Source organism: Lonchura striata, chromosome 2 (assembly GCF_046129695.1).
Source record: "Lonchura striata isolate bLonStr1 chromosome 2, bLonStr1.mat, whole genome shotgun sequence".
Lineage (NCBI taxonomy): Eukaryota > Metazoa > Chordata > Aves > Passeriformes > Estrildidae > Lonchura > Lonchura striata.
In genome coordinates this window covers 23,106,395-23,127,418 of record NC_134604.1, presented here as the reverse complement: position 1 = coordinate 23,127,418, position 21,024 = coordinate 23,106,395, and the positions used below count along the sequence as shown (strand labels likewise).

General features: G+C 40.2%; 1 protein-coding gene across 2 annotated transcripts in view; it reads left to right on the top strand.

The window, feature by feature from the left end:
* Positions 1 to 20,039, top strand: part of ST3GAL6 (ST3 beta-galactoside alpha-2,3-sialyltransferase 6) — a 47,144-nt gene extending 27,105 nt beyond the window's left edge. For both annotated transcript variants that reach the window (XM_021548867.1, XM_021548858.1), the window contains 7 exons: positions 799 to 902; positions 2,670 to 2,733; positions 8,302 to 8,397; positions 8,806 to 8,992; positions 10,033 to 10,170; positions 13,652 to 13,804; positions 15,510 to 20,039. In XM_021548867.1, coding sequence (XP_021404542.1) covers positions 799 to 902; positions 2,670 to 2,733; positions 8,302 to 8,397; positions 8,806 to 8,992; positions 10,033 to 10,170; positions 13,652 to 13,804; positions 15,510 to 15,590 — 823 coding nt within the window. In that variant the 3' untranslated portion in view covers positions 15,591 to 20,039. The remainder of the gene's footprint in view (positions 1 to 798; positions 903 to 2,669; positions 2,734 to 8,301; positions 8,398 to 8,805; positions 8,993 to 10,032; positions 10,171 to 13,651; positions 13,805 to 15,509) is intronic.
* Positions 20,040 to 21,024: the final 985 nt, after the last annotated feature.

The following is a 21,024-nucleotide window of genomic DNA, read 5'->3' as shown; positions in this document are numbered from 1 at the left end:
AGGAAGAATGTGCTTGTGAGGCAAACCTCCTTGTGATCCCCACACTCTGTGCTTGTCTTCCCAGGGTGGCCCTGGTGTGGATGCTCTGGGATCCTTTCAGACATCTGCTAAAGCCAGGATATGCACTGCAGGAGCACAGCCCAGCATTTGCTGCAGCTGCTGAGGGCTGGGACCCTTCTAGAGTTAGTCCAGAATATAAAATACCCAAGATGCATGTAATGTGGACATGAGAACTCCATCCTTTTTTGCTGCTTGGATACACCCCTGTTGCCCCAAATGACTTACTAACGTCAACACAGTCATATAGTGTCACTTGTTTGGAATAGGAGTGCAGGAGATGCTATTTTCAATTTAAAACATCTTACTTCAAACCCTGTTCTTATTTATTAAATTGCTGTGTACAATAATAACTCTTACTTTTCCTTTCTACCTCTTACTATGTACTTTTCAAACCTGAAGTTATTCACTGTCTTCGTTATTCATTGTCTTCTTCAATATGTGATCTTGTGGTATAAGCTTTCAGTCACACAATTTTAATGAGTCTATATAAATTGTACAAACAGACAAATCTTTTATCTCACTTTGCCTATATTTTCTGTTACAAGATCTTACCCTTTTCCATCATCTGTTTGCTTTCCCTGTGTTCATGGATTTTTTTTCTTTTAAAAATGGGTGATAATGCAATAAAAATGCTAACAGTAAGATAAAGAGAGCTTTTTACAAAGCACTTGCATGACTTACTGGCTTATGCAGGTACATCATGCGATTTTGAAACTTCTTCCTTTTTTCCTTCATCAGTGTTGACAAAATATACCCATTCCTGTGCGCTAATGATTTTATCAGAGTGGCAGAGTTCCAAGGGAGCAATAAGTTTGAACTACCTTATGGAATAAAGAGAGCAGGTTTGTATTTCCCATGTACCTTATTTTTAATCAGAAATACCTAACTGGTTTTTAAAGCCACCTGAATCTGTGGCCATGATCTTTCCTGTGCACTGATGCTAATCCTTTTGGGGTGTCTAGTAGTGTCTTAATAGTTTTGTTCAGTCCCTCTGACCTGACACCTTCATATTTTTAACAAGTAAAACACTGGGTTGGGGTTGTCTCTTTTAGCAGAGAAGCTCCAGAAAGGTGTGAGTGAGGAAAAGTGGACCTTACTCACCTTCCTTCTGTTTGTATGTGGGCTGGAGTGCTAAAGATACTCAGCTATGATTTGCTGGGGGAAATACTGAGTCAGTGTGATGGGCTTCAATTAGCACACCTAAGCTGGTTGGAATCCAGAGTCCTACTGAGGCAGAAGTCCTCAGGTTTAGGTGGTTACATCAGTGAAATTTTCCTTTTGCTGTCCTGGTTTTGACTGGAATAGGGTTAATTTTCTTCTTAGCAGGTGGTACGGTGCTGTGTTTGGGATTCAGCATGAGAATAATGTTGACAACACATGGATGTTTTAATTGTTGCTGAGTAGAGCTTATTCTGAGTCAAGGACTTCTCAGTTTCCCATGCTCTGCCAGTGAGCAGGTGCACAGGAATCTGAAGGGAGGATTGCCAGGACAATTGACCCCAGCTGTAAAATGCCTGTTCTGTGCCACAGAACTTGTCAGTACTTAAACTGGCAGGGGATTGTCCATGAGAGGCTGGTTGCTCCCTGGGAACTGGCATCCCTCAATAGGTGGTGAGCAATTGCATTCGCATCACTTGTTTTTCTTGGGTGTTATTCCCCTGTATCTTTCCTTTTGCTTACAAATTTTACTTTTTTCTGTTTTCCCTGCCTGTCAAATGATGGAGACTGAGTGGCTGTGTGGCACTTAGTTGCCATCTAGGGCTAAACCATGACACTGAGCTGGCTGCTCCTGCTGTGGGAGGGGCCACAGGGGGGAATTGATGACATTGCCTGGCTGCTGGACCTGTGGGAAGGGAAAGGTTTGCTGGCACGTTCCCACTGCCCATGTTGGTCAGGCCACAGTAAATAGGGTTGATACCCTAAGAGCCTTAGCCACCCTTTTGGAAAGGGTGGTAAAGTCTCAAATTTCAGAGTTTCTAACACTAACAGTACACCTTCCTAATCTGGGCTTTAGATTTTTGATTTGCCCTCCATCAGTGGTAACAGAGATGGTGCATTTTCCTGTACTTTTGGGATTACAGTGAGGAAAACTACATTTGGGAATGAATTTCTCCTCTGAGGCAAATTAAGTGTCCAGCAGGAGCCTGCCCACCAGGGGTGGGCTGGGAAGGTGTCTCTGTCTAGCTTTGCCACACTGACTGTGTCTTCTCCAAAGATATGTAATGGTATTACTGTCCCTGGTTGTATGAACCCTCTTTAGTCAGCTGAAGGTGGGTAGAATTAAAACCAAAGTGAGTTAGAATGTGGATCTTGGAAATTCTTCCACTTCTTATTTACTGTAACTAAGATTTTTTTTTTTTTTTTTAATACAGATACCATGCTATTTTGTATTTTGAGGCAGAAAAAACTCAAGAGTGGAGCTGTGATAACCTCAGCTTCTTTGGCAGCATTGGTTGATCTGTGGCACTAAGTTCCAAGTGTTCTTACTTTGATGTTTTTATGCACAGTGTACAACTGTGTTTAAAAACATTGTGGTCAGGGTGGCATGCTTATTTTTGTATTGCAGATACTGAGTGTTTACATTAATCTTGTTTATATTTGCTTTTTAGAGCAGTTTTTTCGTTTAGCCCTTTCAAGACTGCAGAACTGTGGCTTTTCCAGTGAAGAAGACAGGTGAGATGGTTTATTTGCTACTGTTTCTGTTAGTTGTGTTTTTAATATTTAGTACTTACCTGAAAAGGAATGTCTGTGGGGTTACCCTGAAATTGCTGAAATTAGTCAAGACTTGTAGTTAGAGCAGACTTAGAGGGTCCAAGCAGTGTTTAGCTGATTCCAAGGTTTCAGTAGGCTTGGTTTTACACTTCAGTAGTTATCAGCATGCAAGGAAAATTATTCTGTGAATGAGCTTTAACTTAGAAATTTCCTTTTATAGGTGTTTTAGAAATTCGCCAGCTGAATGCAGTCCCATCTTCCTGTAGTATCTTTTCACACTTAGATTGAATGTGTCCTCCTCTTTCAAATTCACTGTAAGATGGAGAATGTTTGAGATAAGCAAGTGCAAACCACTGTCTGCTTTTAAGCAGAACAAATCTTGGGCATATCCCTGTACCTCTGATCCACTGGCTGCTGTGCACCCTTGTTCCTACATACACTCAACTTCATTTTCCTTGTGGATGAGGGAGACCTAGGAAGACAAGAAAGGCTGGCTGTCCTTTTGGGAGTAACAAGGGTGTGGCACGGAAGGGAACATGCCTTACATGACTTGCTTCCCATGGATTAGATAGATTAAATTAGGTTAAATCTTTAATTAGATTAAATCTCTCATTGGAAGCCACGTCTGTCAGGAGGTTTTGTTTTGTTCTAGAGGGCCTTTGTGTTTGTGTGTCTTGTTTTTTTGCTTGGCTTTTGTTGGGTTTTTTTGAAGGTAGGGTTGGCAAGTAGACTAAAGTCCTGTGTTTACAAAGTGATGCAAATGATTCCTTAGATTTACAGTCTAGCAAATGGGCTGACAGCCTGCCAGATGTGATGTTAATATACAGATTTCTTAGTAGAGTTGAATGCAAATAATGCTGAGCTTGGCTGTACTTGTTTTTGTTTTTTAATTACAGAGATCATGAAAGATTGCTGCTTGAAGCCAAATCTCAGGATCACAGTTTAATTTAACTTGGGTGGAATATGTTCAAACCTGAGGATTTGTTATAATACAGAATTTTTCTCTTTTTTCCCTACTCTACTCCTTCCTTTAGGATATTCAAGTTTACTCTTAAGAAAAGGAAGGAAAAAAGTAAAACTGTATTTTCTATCAAGGGTGTATAATGGGGTAAATTAATACAGAAGAGGCTGACAGAAACTGCTGTTTTGTCTGGAGTTTAAAGGAGAATGCCAAATGTTATATTAGAAATTCCCTGAAACTGTAAGTTCATGACTGTAATTGTTTGTGCTGTAAAGCAGAGATGCTTGTACCTTTTAAATGTAAATGCTTGTCCTGTAGAAGAAAAGTGAGGAAATTGGTATTCATCCTTTAAATGTAGATCCACTGAGATGTAAATATGGTTAGTAGTTCTGGGAAGTACGCTTCATTTTATTAAAAGTAACATACTTCAGTGGTACTGAAGCAAAATGACACCTATTACTATTTAATAGGCAGCAATATAAACAAATCAAGCAGGCAATGACTTCATAGAATATATTCTTTCCAGATCCATCAGGTTTTGTGTACAGCACTCTAAGGGCTTGAATCACTGTAGTCAGGAAGAGTTGTTATGCACATATTTCACTGAGATATAGTGGCTTTTAAAAGTGAAACTCTTTAGGAATTAATCCTAACAACGTTCTCCAGTAATACAGAATTATTAAGCAGCTTTGTAAGGCTGTTGTCCAATTCAGCCTTCTTGGCATAACACAAATCAGATTTCCCTGTAAACGTTTTTTAAGGCAGACAAGTATTAGGCTAGATAAGCACAAAGTCTGTGGTGCTTATATAGCTGTATTTGTGTACAACTTAGGTAAATCTGTACAGAGTTGTGGTTTTTTTTGTTTTTTTGTTTTTTTTTTTTCCCCAAGCAGTGTCATTTGTCAAACTAAGATCAAATTCTCACTTTGTAAAGGTGTAGCTCTCCCAGAGAGTTTGGAAATCAACAGTATCACTGACTTCAGTTCGATTGTGACTTCAATTCCTTGCTGAGTGCTCTAAGGACTCTGAGCTCAACAGTTCTTACAAACACATTTACACAGTACTGAGTCAACAAAATGTGACCTCTGCATCCTCTTTTCACCAAATAACCTCGAAGGAAATAATTTGCATTCCTCAAGTGACTACAGGGGTGTGTTAAAGGAGCGGAGTCTGAGATCTTTTCTTTTTCCAATGAAACAGTATTTCAGTGGAATATGGAGGATGCAAGTCTTCTGACCTTTAGCGGCTACATTTCCATTTAGCAATATTTTTCTTCTGTAGACTAGGAAAGTATTTCTTTTAGCATTTCACCATATAAACAAAATACTTAATCCGAGGCTTGGCCTTGAGATTGAGGCTCTTGTGCACCACCTGAATGGGGCAATGGTTTGAGTGACTACTGCCTGCAGACACTGGAGATCAGTTACCATGGTGTTTGCATTGGAATCTGTTTTTATTCTTGGTACATCTCTGACATATAAAGGCAATCCATTTCTCACTCAGACCTTTTCTACAGCTATTGGTACAGCCAACGTCTTAATATTTTTCACTGTCACAAATATGGTTCTACTAGACATCCAGACATTGGATATTGTATATACTGTTATATTTTAGTTGTAGCACAGCTGATGTTGTTTAAGGATATCTAAACTAATTTCTCTTCTTGTCAGTATATTGACTTGGAGAAAGAGTGCATGTTTGGGGTTGTTGAATTTGAAAACAGGAAAAGGAAATTGTTTAAGTATCTGGGAGTAACAGTCTGCTGAAAATCAGTGTGTTGACCTCTGATCTTCTGTAAGTACAGATCAGTTTATTTAACTTAAGAACCTTTAAATGCAGTTCAGCCTTGCTACATATGTTTTATCTCTATGTTGTATGTTCATTTTCTATGAGACTATGCTTTGATTTTTAACATAAACAGTTTCCCTCCCTGCTTGTTGTTGTTAGTTCGCTCAGTACTACTGTTTGTTTTTGTTTGTTTGACTGTACTTGTGTGCACTTCTTTGGGCATATTTGATCTGCTTGTTGACTTTACCCATTTCAAAAGTTCAAATACTTATTTTAGATTCTTTATTGGGTATGTGATGGCAGCTGCTAACTTTGTTTTTGAGTATGCATATTATAAAGGGCACTGTAATTCAAAAACTTAATCAAACTTCAAATTTCACTCTGTTTTCTCTCCAAGGAGTACTAGTCAACTCTTTAGTCATAAACAAAATCTAGTCTGCATTCATCAGTAAGAAAAAAAGTTGAATTTCACTTGAGAACGGCTCCACAACTTCTGTAGCTGAGCAAACCTTAGTTGCTCAGCTCTGAAGTCACATTTTATTTTGCCCTTCCTGCCCTGAGTGTGTGCAGCTGCATCATGACTAGAGAGAGGAGAAAGCAAAGACCTCTTAATTGTATATCAGAGTGAAAGGCATTGTTTCAATGGCTAGAGATTAGCTTGCTGGGCAAGTATCTTAAATCACCTCTTCCAAAAGTTGAAAGGTATGTAATAAGGAATTACTTTAAGCTCATCTACAGGGAACAGAAAAAGCAGTGCTGCCTCAAAGTAGATGCCAAGACACATGATAGAACCATATGCTAATCCTGTGCTTTTTGCCTCTCTCACTCACTCCACCTTCATCACTTACTGATCATATTTTTTCATCCAGTGTTCCCTTTTCCATTCTTACTTTGAGCTCTAAGCTATAGCTATGACCAACAAGGTGTAATTCAGGAAAAGGGCAACTTCTGCTTTCTTATTCCTGCTGCAAATTGTAAGAGGCATATGTTCATCAGCCTACTTTCTTAAGATACTTTTAAACTAGATAGAAAAATAAAATGGAAAATGAATGGGCAAAAGGAGTATAGAGGGAAGGGATTTAGGTGTGTAGTGGGAATGAGTGTACTGCAGACAGGATGGTATAACAGGTTTTCATCCCTCTAATTTTCAAGATACCTGGTCACATGAGTTATGGTATTAGCTGGAAGTAATTTAATGAATGCTTGCCTTCTACTAAGCTATTCAGGAAACAGGAGAGAAATGTATGCCAGCTTTTTTCATGTCACCCAACCTTGAAAGCTGCATTTAGAGCACTGGTTTTATTTATATATGTATATATATATGTATGTATGTGTGTGTGTTTATGCATATACATATGTATTTAAAGGCAGCTATCTTTGCAGATGTTGTTAATTCTGTAGGAATTTCAGTGAACTGCTTTGTCCATTGAGATGTTGCTCAGTCTTGGCTGGAACCAGCTGTTGATGTTGAATAATAACTCTGAGCTGAAAAAACAAATTGGACTATTTGAAGAGAAAGAAGTTAATTAGTCTGCATGAAGTGCCATGCTAGGAATTCAATATAAGTTGTAGTGTTTTTTGAGACACAGTTTTGGTGTCCTGAACCTGGAGCAAGAAGTGGTATAGAGCCTTTTTATTACTTGAAGAAAGAACTAAAGGAATGGGGTGTTACTGTGCAGTGATTCATATTTTCTCATTGTTCTTGCTGCAACCAAATTGAATGGCTTTTGCTCTAAACAAATAGGCATGTTTACAACAACAAAAAATTATGTGCTTATTCTGAAAGGAGTTTGCAGTCTTACATATTTGATTTAAACCTTTCCTAAAAAGGCAAAACATATTGAGTAAAAAAACCAGCAAGCCTGTTTGTGAGTTCCCCTCCTTTTTTTAAGCAAGTTTTGCTGGCATTGAACAAGATGGTAAAAGCTAAATATGTACTGAAAAACCTGTGATAACTTTGAAAATCTTATCCTTAGAATTTACTTTCATAAGTTTAACATCTCCATAATACCTATTTTGCATGCTTTTTATCTTTGAATGTATTGTAAATTGAAACTTTCCCTTTTGATTTGATGTAGTGTAAAATCTTATTTTTTAGCACATAGTATTTTATGTGCCTGGTAATGCTGTCTCATTTGAATCTGATAGGAGAATGCAACCTTTAAGGAAGGAACCCATCTTGTTACATTATGACAGTACACACATCATTTGTGTAAACATGTTTTGACAGCACCTTCTAAGTAAAGCTGTCATGTGTCATTGGGCTAAGATTTTTCACATTTACAGTTCATAGGCCTCTAAGGTGATTTGTGAACATAAATTTTGCTGCTTTTAGATTGTGTTGGAGATGTGGAGTTCTACAATACTGCAGAAGCACCTTAATGTTGAGTTAGCTTTTCCAGACTGGTACAAGCTTGAAGGACTGCAGCAAATAATTGATCAAATGGTATCCATATCATGAACTGGTTAGATGATCTGAAGCAGCAGACCTCTAGAAAAAGAAGTGTAAAAACAGTCTCACAAGAGAGAAGCCGATTACTGACTTTGTCAGTTCCTGAAATAGTGCTTTGGTGGTTTTTTTTTTTTTTTTTTTTTTTTTTTTTTTTTTTTTTTTAAGCAGCTGTAGTACATGATACAGGATTGAATCTGCTTTGTAGGGGCCAAGGGCTACAAAAGATACAGGACCTCACATAGAAAATAAGCCAGTTAACATGCAGAAGTATCATAAATACTATGAAGCCAGGGAAGTCACAAATATCAAAACTTCTTTTTGTTCACAGCATTCCCTGTCGACGGTGCGTTGTGGTCGGTAATGGAGGAGTTCTTCGAAATAAGACATTAGGGGAGAAAATTGACTCATATGATGTCATAATAAGGTAAATGCTATCTCCTTTTCATTTTGTGTACATGGAGCAGAGGGTAATTCTCCAAGGCCAGGTACTGTCTCTGGCCTTCTCTAATGTGTTTCTGTGTGTGTGTGTGTTGGAGCCAAATGAGAAAATTTGCTTTGTCAAGTGACACATGATAAGCAATTGTGTGACTGTATTCTAAACCACCTTGGAAACATTCCCATGTGTGCTTGATCCCTCTGAGTTTAGAGGGTGAGTGCACCTGATAATTGCTCCTCTGCTGTGTAACATGATACGTAAAAGCTGGGCTGCTGAACTTTCCTGTACCTAGACACAGTGGGTATCCTGCAGACTAATAACAAGTATGGCAGCCACTGCACAGTAGGAACATAAGTAGGGCAGTCACTGATGTCTCTGTGCCTCTGTCCTCTGCAGAATGAATAATGGCCCTGTGATAGGGTATGAAGAGGATGTTGGGAGGAGGACGACTTTCCGCCTTTCTTATCCAGAATCTATCTTCTCAGATCCCATCCACTACGACCCCAATACCACTGTTGTACTCATCGTCTTCAAACCACAGGACTTGAAGTGGCTTTGGGAGATACTTGGTGGTCAGAAAATAGTGAGTTCAATTATTAATGTGCCTTGGCTCATCTTGCCACACATCTCTCCTGTGAAATACACATTTGATTTTAACTGTAGACCTCCCAGCTGAGAGGAGTTCTGGATCTCCTTGTAGTTAGTTTATTTAATATCCCTCTTCATAAATGCTTTGTCTTCTTTCTAATGCACGTATTTGATTAGTTCCTCACCACAAAGCAGTTTACTTTTGGGAAATGTATTTTTATCCTCTCCCTAGTATTGTTTGATATTTTAATGTGTGCTGCAGACATTTCACAGGTTATTTTACCCTGTGCACTTGCAGGAAATGCAGAATAATGTTAAAAGAGACCTCTCTCAAGCAGTCTTAAGTCCAAAATCTTTTTTAGTACTTTTCATTAAGGGCCAGGTTCAAAGACATACTGGATTCTCAGGGAACTCTCTGAGTAAATTTTGAGTATTTCCAAGGATATTTCTATAAACACTGTTTCAGTACTTCAGCACAATTGCAGGAGAAAATTTCTCCTCATCCTTTCACTGTGTGCCTCTGAGAAGAGTGTTATCTCATCTTTGTTAACCCCTTCCAGATAGTTGAAGATAGGCTGAACAAACCCAGCCTGCTCAGACCCTTTTTGTTTGCTGTGAGCTCTGGCCCCTTGGCTGTTGTAGTGACCTTCTGCTGTTTGACACTCTCCTGCACAGAGGGGAGCCCAACACAGCATTTTTGGGACTGCAGAAAGGGCACAGTGCAAAGCAGTTAAGAATGTCTGTGCTCTTACTAACATAGCCAGCACACAGTGAGCATTTGTGGCCTCTGGGGCATATTGTTGGTACGTGTTGTCCATCAGGGACCATTCTGCAAAGCTGTTTTCCAGCCAGCTGGACACAGCTGCAGCAGTGGGTTTCCTGTTGCAGGAGCAGGTGTTTTGGAACTTAGGGAGATTAAGCACTCTTCTTCTTCTTAACTTCATGCTCTTGGAGTTTATACTGGTTAGAGTTGCTATGAAACTAAATTCAGCTATTTTCGGTTGTTAAAAATGTGTATTTACTTGTCTGTCACAGAGCGCGAAGGGCTTTTGGAAGAAACCAGCTCTGAATATGATCTACAAATCGAGTCAAATCAGGATTCTTGATCCCAGCATCACCAGGAAAACTGCTTATGAGTGGCTTCATTTCCCAACAAGGTTTCCAAAGAAGGAGGTGCGCTTTTTCCTTTTGTCTCTTCTAGTTCTGTGCAACCAAATGTGTATTTAGAGGCAATTATATCTTTATTACAGTGGATTGTAATGTAGAAAACATTTTAGGTTTGCATTGAAATCGTTTGCCATTTAGATGGTGGTTTAAAAAGATGGGAAAATGGAGCCCAGAAAGAGTGGCTAGCCTTATGTGCCAAAAGTACCTTTTCATGGGTTCTGTAATTGGTATGAAATAAGACTGCTTTCTAGACAGACAAAATTCCTTTCACAAAACTGGGGAAGACAGTTAGGTAGTGCAGCATGACAGATCCAAAGTGCTTCTAGAAATAATAGGGAGTCTGGAACTACTGAATATTGGGTGTTTTTCCTAAAAAAAAGTAAAAAAAAATAAAGGCACACAAAATAACAAACAGAAAAAAAACCCTCCAACAAACAACGAAACCTCCACCAAAAACCAAAACACCAAAAATAACTTCACATCGAAGTCTCCCTTCCAAACCCCAGCAAACTGGTAATTTTAACTCTCTGCAATTTCATCCTCCTGGGGCTGGGGACGGACTAGGGAACACAGAAGATACTCCAGCCCTGTGCTAATGATGAATGTGTGGTGGCATGGTTGTGCTTATTGATTTGATGCCAAGCATTGTAATGAGCTAACCAGCAATTTGGGCATAAAAATACATTTTAATTGTCAGTTCTTTACAGAAAAATATTTTTGATGAAAGGTAAAGCGTCAAGCTGGGGACCTGCCTTGTGCAGTCAGGATCAGCTGTGTGCTGTTTTGCACAGAGGCAGTTAACCTGGGGTCACATCCCCACTTCACCAACACCACCCAAGTGACACATGTGGAAATGTCAACAGGCTGTCACTGTGGAGTATCTGCCACTATTTTTTTTCTGGTTTACTCTTTCTAATATTTAAGGGGGTGGTATGGGGTTAGGTTCTGTACCTCTTTCTAAAATTTCTGTCTGTTTTCTGAGCCTAATAATGCCTTTTTTCTCCCTTACCAACTCTCAAACGGGAATAGTCATTTTGGTATGTGCTTGCTTGGGCCTCTGGAATTTCAGGTTTCCAGTGAAGTGTGGCAAGAAAGCAGCATAGTAATTGGATGCCTGACATATCTCCTAAATGGTCACAGAACATGCATGGCCTCCATGGGTCCAGAAGTCCTTCCTGACTCTTCTGGGGCTCCCCTCTCAGTGGGAGTAGATGTTAAAAGCAGTGCTGTCAGTGACTCAGAGAGATGTGCATGGTGACAGCTGATACAGAGGCACAGGCCACTTGGTCATCTTTTGCTTCTCTCCTGCCTTTGAGTGCCCCTGCACAGAGCTAGGTTAGTGTCACCATGCCTGGAGTCCCCTTCTGCTACCTCCATATATATCTCCTACTATTGCATGCCAGGGGTTTTGCAGTTCCTCAGGCCTGTGCAGCAATGATCAATCTCAAACAAGTCCTTCCTCCCTTTTCCTCCCATCTTGTGGCTGGGAGCCTGTACATTTGCAGTGGCCCTGGCACAGCTTGGTTAAGCTGCAAGTCACACCAGGGGCTCTGTGGGTGGGAAGGTCTCACACCAGAGCCCTCTGTAGCACTGCTTGTCCCTGGGCAGGGCTGGTGCTGCCTTCACTGTCCTATGCTTCAGCCCCCTCTGCCTGCAGGACATGCCAGCAACCACTGTTGCATTTCCTGCTGTCCCTGCCTTTCCATTAAACCAGTCTCACGTTCCCAGTGAGCACATTACTGCACAGCCAGCAAGCATTTCTGATTGCTAGTAGAGCCAGGAATAAAACTGGATGTCTTGCCTCAGCACCACTAAACTCAGAAAGTGTAGTGGAGTCATTCCAGGGCTGTGCCTATTCTCATTAAACAGGCTGAAAATACTTACTTACAGGTGAAGGATATCTGGATATTGCATGAGAGTACATTTTAAAAGTAGTTGCTTGTAAATTATATTTTTGAGGTGAATTTTACGATAGCTACAGGTGAACAGAGCTAATTACAACCTGTGGTATTCATGATATTTCCAAATAGCACTAATCCTGGCAGGTAGCATTCCTGTCATAGTACTGGGGTCCTATTTAGTATGGATGTTGCAACAGAGTCACCACTAAGTTTATGATGTTGGGCCCCTAGGGCAGAAAGTTATTTTGCTGGCAGGAACCCTGGGCATAGTGAACATTTTAAGCAGATGCTATTTCTGGAATACTCCAAGAGTTGCATAAAGGTACCAAAAAATTTTCCCTAAAAGGCAATAATTCCTTTCTGTGATTTCAGTTAGGCTTGAAAGAGCTGAGAATAGTAACCTCTTCTTGGGGATTTTTTGTGTTGGCACAAAGAAATACATTGAGTGTATCTGCCTTTTCCATGCACAGAGTTGTCTAGTTCTGGTTTGTCTGCTTCTTTTTCAGAGAAAAAAACTGAGCCTTGGGGTCAGAGTTCAAAAAAAAAAGCCCATGATTTTGAGCTCTGTTTGAGGTTTGACTGCAGCTACCAAGAGTGTCTAATAGGTTATTTGGTCTCTGAGAAAAATCTTCCTTTAGCTGAGAAGGATATTGTTGCCTGAAAGTTTTGTCCATTTCTAGGGACACATTTTTACCTTAGCTTCATCTTGGTTAAATGAATGAGTTCATCTCTCTCTAAAAAAACTTGCCTCATTTACTTCCCCAGATCATATTAGCCTCTGCTGCTACTAAAGAAGTCATGTATCTGAACACAAGATTGGGCAGAAATTGCATGGAGTTCTTCCGTGCTTTTGTGAGAAAAGCTACCTTTTAGTTAGGTAAAAAGCTACCGTTTGGTTAGGTGCTCTTAATCTTGCACAATTAAAAGCTGTTTATGACATGCTCTTCATTTTACATTGCATTTACTTCTGAACTTATTGTAGGAAGAAATAATTTTATTTACAATTTCATTTCTTCTAATGGGGTTAGCAGGAGAAGGTCTAAAGCAAAGTTCTTTTGGAATTTCCCTGCTTTGAAGAAGTGCAAATTCAGTCAAATTTGTGTAGCCACAGTCTTCATGCTTTTTTTAGTTTTGTTGCTATGAAAATTTGGGCATATCATGTTCTTTTCATGTGAGTCTCCATCATCTAGCAACTTCTGAACACATCTCATAATTCAATAAAATTTGTGGAAATTGTAAATTGTTTTCCAGTATAGTGAAGCCTACCCAGTTTTATGAAAGTAGCTGAGCAGAGCAGTGGGGAGACCTTCCTGATACCTCTGTGGAGGGAAGGGCTACACTGTAGGCTCAGCCCTCACTAAAAACCAAGGAATTCCAGGAAGGCTGACATGACAGATGCCCCAGTCATAGGAAACCTGTGGGAGCAGTACCTTATTCCTTTAGAGACAGGAGGGGATCAACCTGTGAAACTAAACATCTGTAGAAGACCTAGGCTGCTTGATTTCCCTTGTCTCTGTTCTGAAGTTCACTGTTCCCATCAAGCTGCCAGGTATGTATGTGTGTGTTCTCTTTGTGTTTTGTTGCAGAAACCCAAGCATCCAACAACGGGGTTAATTGCCATTACGCTGGCATTTCATATATGCCATGAAGTCCACCTGGCAGGCTTCAAGTACGACTTCACTGACAGAAATAGCTCTTTGCACTACTATGGCAATGAAACCATGTCTCAGATGATGCAGGTGAGTAACACTTGTTTGTGCTGAGAGAAATAGAGCTGGTCACTGGGGAAGGCATTTCAATATAGATAGAGGTGTGGACTGCAGGTCAGAAGGTCCTCCCACCTTCTCCTGGTTCAGCTGCTTGTGAGTTAATGTTGCTTGAATCTCTTCTTGTCTGCTGTTGTTTCTGAAAATTGTAGATACTGATCTTTGTGTCCCTTTTGCTGTACCATATTCTGCAGTGTGTGCATGAGTTGTCCATTTGTGTGCTGTGCTCTGCTTTGCTGGTGTTTTCCTTAGGCTGCACAGCTCTTGTCCTAGAGATGTCTTTGTCGGCACCGTGAGCACATGAGCATTGTTGTTTCTGTTGATGTTCTCTTTTTCCTTTTCCTGCTGTACTGTATGTCGTAGCTGTCAGACTCCTTAAAAGGCAGAAAGAAGAGCAAAGGGGAATGCAAGGAGTTAGGACCTATGAACTTGTATATGTCTTGCATAGGAAAAGAACTGAATTTTGGAAACTCAAAAATAGAAAAGAAAAGCAGCTCTTGGAGGAGGGTAGGAAGAGAAGGAACTACTTCTAGGAGAGGGAAGGCATAACTCGGCAGGAGAAGGAGCAGCAAGGAGCCTGGAAAACATCAGGAATGCCTTCTCTTTCCTGCTGCTTTGCTAAGGCCATGCCTCTGTTTTCTTTTATGTCTCTGCTCTTGTATTCAGTTGTCTTCATCTCTGCATTTCAAGCAACCCCGTCTTAGCCCTTCACTGCAGTGTGAAGTTTTATTTGCCATTTGCCCAGAGCATATGAGTACCATTTTCCTCCTCTTCCATTTGCTGAAGAGGAAGGGTAGAGACAATGCCCATAGGAGCCTTTCATGTTTTTCTCAGAACTCCTAGATGCCTGCTATTCTGAGATAATTTTCCTCTGACACTGGGCTTGCCTTCCTTTGGAGTCTCCTTTCTGCAGGTGCTTTTCTGCAACATATACTAAGTTTAAGTAAGGCTGATCATTAGTTGAATAGACATCCATAAGTTTCCTAAGTTCTTGAAACTTAAAAAACCAAACTATTAAACAGAAAGGTTTCTTTTAGTTCTTTAGGACAATAAATTGCAAATACTATACTACATCTGTATAATCTTTTATGCAGTATACATATTATATTCATTTTAATTTACAGGATTCAGTGTCTTTAAGTAAATTTACTTACCTTGTGCTGCCCTCCACTAACCTTAGTGGTCTCCTATGTATCCAGAACCTGGATACAGCACAGAAGATGGGTTGCTTTGGGCTTGCTGAACCTAATTGGCAGGATGCATCTGAACACAATGCCTGATGTGCTTTTCAAGAGCCTGCTCTGAGCTTTGAGGAGTACTCATTTTCTTACTGCTTGTGCTGTAAATGTTCTTACACAGCTCTTGTTCTGAATAAGCAGGGCAAGGAGTTGGGAGAGTTAATAATGGAAGGATTTCTGTGAGACCACATTTCACCTGTTTGTATCACCAAAGGATCATCCTTTTTGGTTGTGTCCTTATGGAAATATCTAATCTAGTTTTGAGCATCTTGTTTTCTTGGGAAACTGTGCTAAGCCTTTGCTAAGAAATCTTTTACACAGACCTTTTCTGTTCTTATCATCTTCCAAGTATCACAGGTTATAGAAAGGATTAGCAAGTGATGCTGCTAGTTATAATTTGATTTTATAATTCATTTTATTATTCCCTCACATCTCTTTAGAATGAATACCACAACATCACTGCTGAGCAGAAATTTTTGAAGAAGCTTATAGACAAGAACTTTGTGGTCAATTTGACCTGAAAGCTGAATGGAAAATACAAAGAACAATCACTATTTTCAAGATTTGAAACATTTTAATTTTTTGTATGGCATTTTTATTTTTTAAGTGCAGCATAACTGTTTACTGTTTAAAGGAGCCCAGAAACCTCATCAAGGCAAAAGTGTCTAAGCCTGAGGATAATGGACTGTTGCAAACAGAGTTAACTGGATTTCTGTGAAGCTTTTTAATAGTGGGAAAACCATGAAGCTTTCAACTGAAAGTATCAGGGATATTTAAAAATGTGATGCACATCACTTACTTACCAGTGAAAACTCTTTCCAAATAATTAATTCTCTGGAATACTTTTGTTTCTGATGTTGTCCTCCGAAAGAGTTCCACTGTCAAGAGACTGAGATGACCAGTGGTCAGTCAGCAGGTAGATGTAGAGTCGTGACTACCTGTCTTGTTGTATGAAAACTGCTTTAAAACTATGCATCTAAATCATTACTGTGTGTTTTGGAGAAGGGGGAAACATACAGACTGTACAGGTTTTGTTCTGCCATACTCCTGAGAAGAGGATATCCACCTTCAGCCAAGCAGCCGCAGCTTCTGCACTGACCATTAACTCTGAGCTTCTGTCTGCCTTTACCGAAGGTGAAGAACCTTTGTGGAGATGTTGGTGTTGACAATGCTTGTGTTGTTCCCATTTTATGGAAAAATCATACTCCCTGTGCTGTGCATCCAGTAAATTTTACAGTTGCTGACTTGACTTAAAAAAGAGGGGATATGAAGACTGAAGAGCTGCATGTCATCCCCCAGACTACAACAGAAACAGTAGCTTGGACAGAGATGTTCATGCCTGAGTTTAGAGTCAATGTGTGTTGGAGTACTAGTTCTCCATGACAGCATCTCATGTATTTTTTTTGCTTGCTCCTCAAGAACGGGTGTATTTTTCCAAATGAGGATAATCTCCTTCCTCAGATGCGGTAATGCATCAATACAAGCAAGGAGTGTTCCCATTTTTGGCAGTAGAGTGTGGTAGGGAATATCCAGGATGTACCCTCAGCTGAATTATCATTTGGCATCTGTTTACCTCTTCTGTGTTGATATTTAAGTTTTAAGTGTGTGGCTGAACTAAATAATTTAGCAATGGTAACTTACTCAAGATTTTAGTGGAAACATTTAATGAGGTATTTATATTTCCTGTGTTGGTTTGTCTCTGACAGGCCTGTGAATAAAATTAAATTTGCTTGGGAAGATGATTGACAGCTGTCAAAGAACAACAATATGCAGTCCCAATATCTCACATGACATCTATATAAAATTTTTATTTTAATTATGGCAGAATTTCTGGAAGATTTTGTGGTTATCTTCATCACTCAAACCTGAAGAAAGCACAAATAAGTCAATATAAAAAAGTCTTTGAAGTTGGTAGGAATACCGTTGTTGGTTTTAAATAAAATTATATAGCGAGGACGTTCAGAAGTAATGCAAACAATCACAATCTGAACATAAACCATGTTATTTGTTATTTTCAGAAGGTGAGGATTGCAAGAGTACTAAACACAATTTCTTTATTTTGCTGTAGCTATGTAGAGGAATTGCAGTTCAGGAGTTAGGGGGAGCACAGTGTGGTCTGGAGAGGTGCCACAGCTGAAGGGGAGGAGGCTTGTGTTTTCACCCAGTGATTCCTGAGCTTTGTTTTGTTTCAGGCAAGCTGGACATACCTGAAATAACTTGAGAGATCAGAAAAATCTGTGGCATGGGCTGGGGAAGGATATCCCAGCAAGGGACAGGGTGTGCCATGGTGTCTTGTCTGCTGCATGTCGCTTGGCTGCAGCTGCACTCCAGCTGTGTGCAGGGTGGCAGATGGGGATGAGGAGGAGAGGAGAGTGTGTCCCCAGGTCCTGGGATGCTGGAACAGGTGACACTGGTGGTGACAATGGAGGAAATCACAATTTCTTCACCAACTGGCAGAAGGGCTCTTAATTTTTTGTATTTCCTTTATTTTTTCCTGAGATTTTGAAGAGATCTTTGCTTGAAAATCTCAGTACAAACAGGTGGGGTTTCACTTAAGAAAATAGTGACAGTATTGTCTTTGTGCCTCTACCAGCATTTATTTCTCCTGGTAATTTCAGTTAATTAAAAAGGTTTGTATGTGATTCTGCAGCCCCAGACCTACAGTGATTTTAACTCCTGACAATAGTAATTCCACTGCGCAAGCTGCTGTGGCAGGGATTTTTGCAGACATAGCAGATTTCTCCAAGCTGTTGTGGAGGAACCCCATGTAGATCTTAGACTCTGGTGAGAGCCAAGGCCAGCAGAAGTTGGGGGCTTGCTCTTCACCGTCAAAATGTGACGTTGCTTCCAGAGCTGGGGCCCCTGGCTCTCCCAATGGCTGTTGCTGTGGTCTAGCTACATCCATGTAACATCTTGCAGGATGCTGTCCAGGAGGATTTTTTTCCAGGAGAGCTGTTGAATTTGTGCCAGACACTGTGAGGAGAGTTCTTGTGGAACAGGCTGCATCCCTCTGCTTCTCCACCTCTTTCTCCAGTTCCAGGAAGTGGGTAGGGAACTCTGCTTTTGAAGATGTGGTTATTTTCTCATTTATTTATTTTTTCATCTCCAGAGATACTCCTTCCACTAATCTAAACTGATCCTTTCTCCATTTTTTTCTAGTAGGTATTCCGCTTTTTTGGGGAAGATGGGATTTGGATTCTAGCTGTAGCAGAACAAATAATAATTAAAAAAAAAAAAAAAAAGCAGCTTCTTGTCAAAGAAATGGTGTCTCCCAAACTCTTTGTACTTAAAAAAAAAAATCCATTTAGTCTTCTTCACTTTTGCCACATCAACTTTTTAATCTCCCTAAAATATTTTTTTTAAATAATGTTTGGTGTTCTCAATGAATTGAATATGTTCTCTACAAGCATTTATCCATATCAGCTGTTTATTTTTATATCCTAATAAGCCTTCTCATGGTATGGCTGACTTTTCAAATAAAGCAGTATTTCAAGGATATTTTTCTCCCACTTCTATGCTCCTGCCAGAGGTGTTGAGTCCCCCACAGTTATTGTCCCTGAGTGAGTGGGTAACATTTTGAAAGAAACCTGTTCCCTCAGGATCAAGCCAAGAGCTGATGCTGCTGATAAACTATGGAGTATTTGTATTGGATGCTTGTTGTTGTTGTTTGTATGTTTGTTCCTTTGTTTGTTTGGGTGGGGTTTTTTTGGTTTGGTTGTTTTTTTTTAAGCCCAGCTGCAGGCCAGTAGCTTTTTTCTATAGTAAGCAGTGGGCTTACTATAGAATTTTTCTCCCCACAAGATGTTTTGTAGGATCCTGCGTCCACCAGCCCTGTTCCAGCACCTGCTTCATGTACATCATTCCTGCTACTCTGCCTCGAGGACAGGTCTTGCTTTGAACTTCTTTCAGGCAGGAACACCCATGTGTAGTGTGTTTCTCAGCAGTGCTCACAGATAGTGTTTCTTCTATCTGGGCACACATTTTCACAGGTGTTTTGCAGTACCAAAGACTTAACTTGGGGCTTTTGGAATAAAACAATTGTGCTAACACCAAATATTTAGATAGTTTCTGAGCCTGAGCTGCTATTAAGACTTTTTTTACCTTTTTGCCATTCCTGAAAATGAAATCGGCACTGAAACTTCCCTTTAAAAGCTATCCAAGTTTTTTTTATTTATTATCAGGAATGAAGCCACCAGTTTTGAATCCCAGGGAGCTGCCAGCTTTATTTCTGTGTCTGATAATGATGTAACTGTGTAGGTCCCCAGTGTCTCCCATCATTTTTCTATCTGAAGTTAGATGTTCTCCTTCCTCCCTTCTTATTCTGTTCCTGTTATTGGGCAGCCTGCAGAATTTCTGGACATCACCTTACAGCAAAGGTGCTTCTGCATTTTATCTGCCACCCCTCTCAAAATGCTGCACCGTCAAACAGACATAGCTCTAAGATACCAAACTATGCACAGAACAGGCAGGATGACATATGCTGGCTGAAAGCTCTGTTTGGCTCAGACTTCCAGGAGGTTTCTTTGTTGGGAAACTCTTTTTTCCTCTGCTGTAATAATTAAGGGAAGTCACAGACTATTGCACTAAATACGAATCTGAGAGTGCCTAAAAGATGTTACTAAATGACATTTCCAGTGACTGTATAGGTGATAATAATACAGAATCACAACTTTGATGTTTAATTAGCATGTGGTACTTCTTGTTTCCAGTACTTTCCTTTTTAGCAATGCTCTGGGGAGAGTATAAATACCTTCACTTTGAACTGGACTCTGATTTTTAAGAACATACAGAAGCTTAGCATATGTTTATGGTTTTGGGAAATACTTATTTTAGTTGCCATTTGTCTTATGTTTTATATGCCTTTAAAGTGCCACCTGTATTTTGAAGAATTCTTCAAGTTGTTTCAAATGAAATTTTGAATACTACATATGGAAGGAGATTATTTTCCTGTAAATAAACTGTTAAAGACAGTGTCCTCAGACTTATTTTTGCAAGGTTGGTGCTCTGCGTGTGAGTGTGGTGTGTGGGTATGCCCAGGGCTGTTATTATTCGTGTGCCAGATAAATGCTGTTGTCAGATATGGTATCGAGTTTTGGAACAAACTTTAGTGCTTTATAGAGCAAACAGCTGAAAGTTTTTGAACCTAGGTGGGCTAAGTTGTACTGTAGCTAGAGATCTAACTCTAGGCTGAGTTCAGCCAGAGCTGGGACATGTTTTTTGTGGGTAAGATCAAGAGCAGCATCCTTGTGATTTGAATTTTTCATTGTTTTTTGAATCTTGCTTGTCTTACTGTGGACTGTTGGGGGAATGCTAAAATAAGAGACCTAGAACGAAGAAGATGGTGTTTGATTAAAACATTTCAGAAAGTGAAAATGGCTTGAGATAGATAGAAAGTGAGAGATGCTGAGTGCAGTATTTAGCTAATTACTTGTTTTTCCTTTGTGCAGTAAAAATAAGATGCTGAGGGCTTCAGGGAGTCCAAGGGAAATTTAGGTAACAATTCTCTGGCACAGTAAGTATTCAGTGCATTCTGTATTCAGTATGGATAGTTCAGGAGTTCACCACCTTGGACGAAATGCTTGCCTTTGAGGTGAGGTGGGGAAGCCACATCAGGAGAACCAGCACCTCTCATCCTGGGCAGACAGTTCTGCCTCTTAAGGCAATACAAGCCCTTAGCAGCAGCCTCCGATTCCTTGGCTGCCTGTCTGCCTTCTTCAGCTGCACTCCCATTCTGGCTCATGCTGAGCAGTATCTGTCCCCAGGGGCTGCCTGAGGGAGCCCCTCCCTCTTCGTGTACCCACCAGACACTGCTGTGCCCTCCCACCAAATGGGACCTGTTCCCTCTCTGGCTTAGAGCATGTTTTGCCAGGAGATGGGAACTAGAGAAAAGGGTGTATTTCTTAATTTTTCCCCCCTATATCAGGCTGTCAGTGGTTTCAGAGAGCCCTTGTGGTC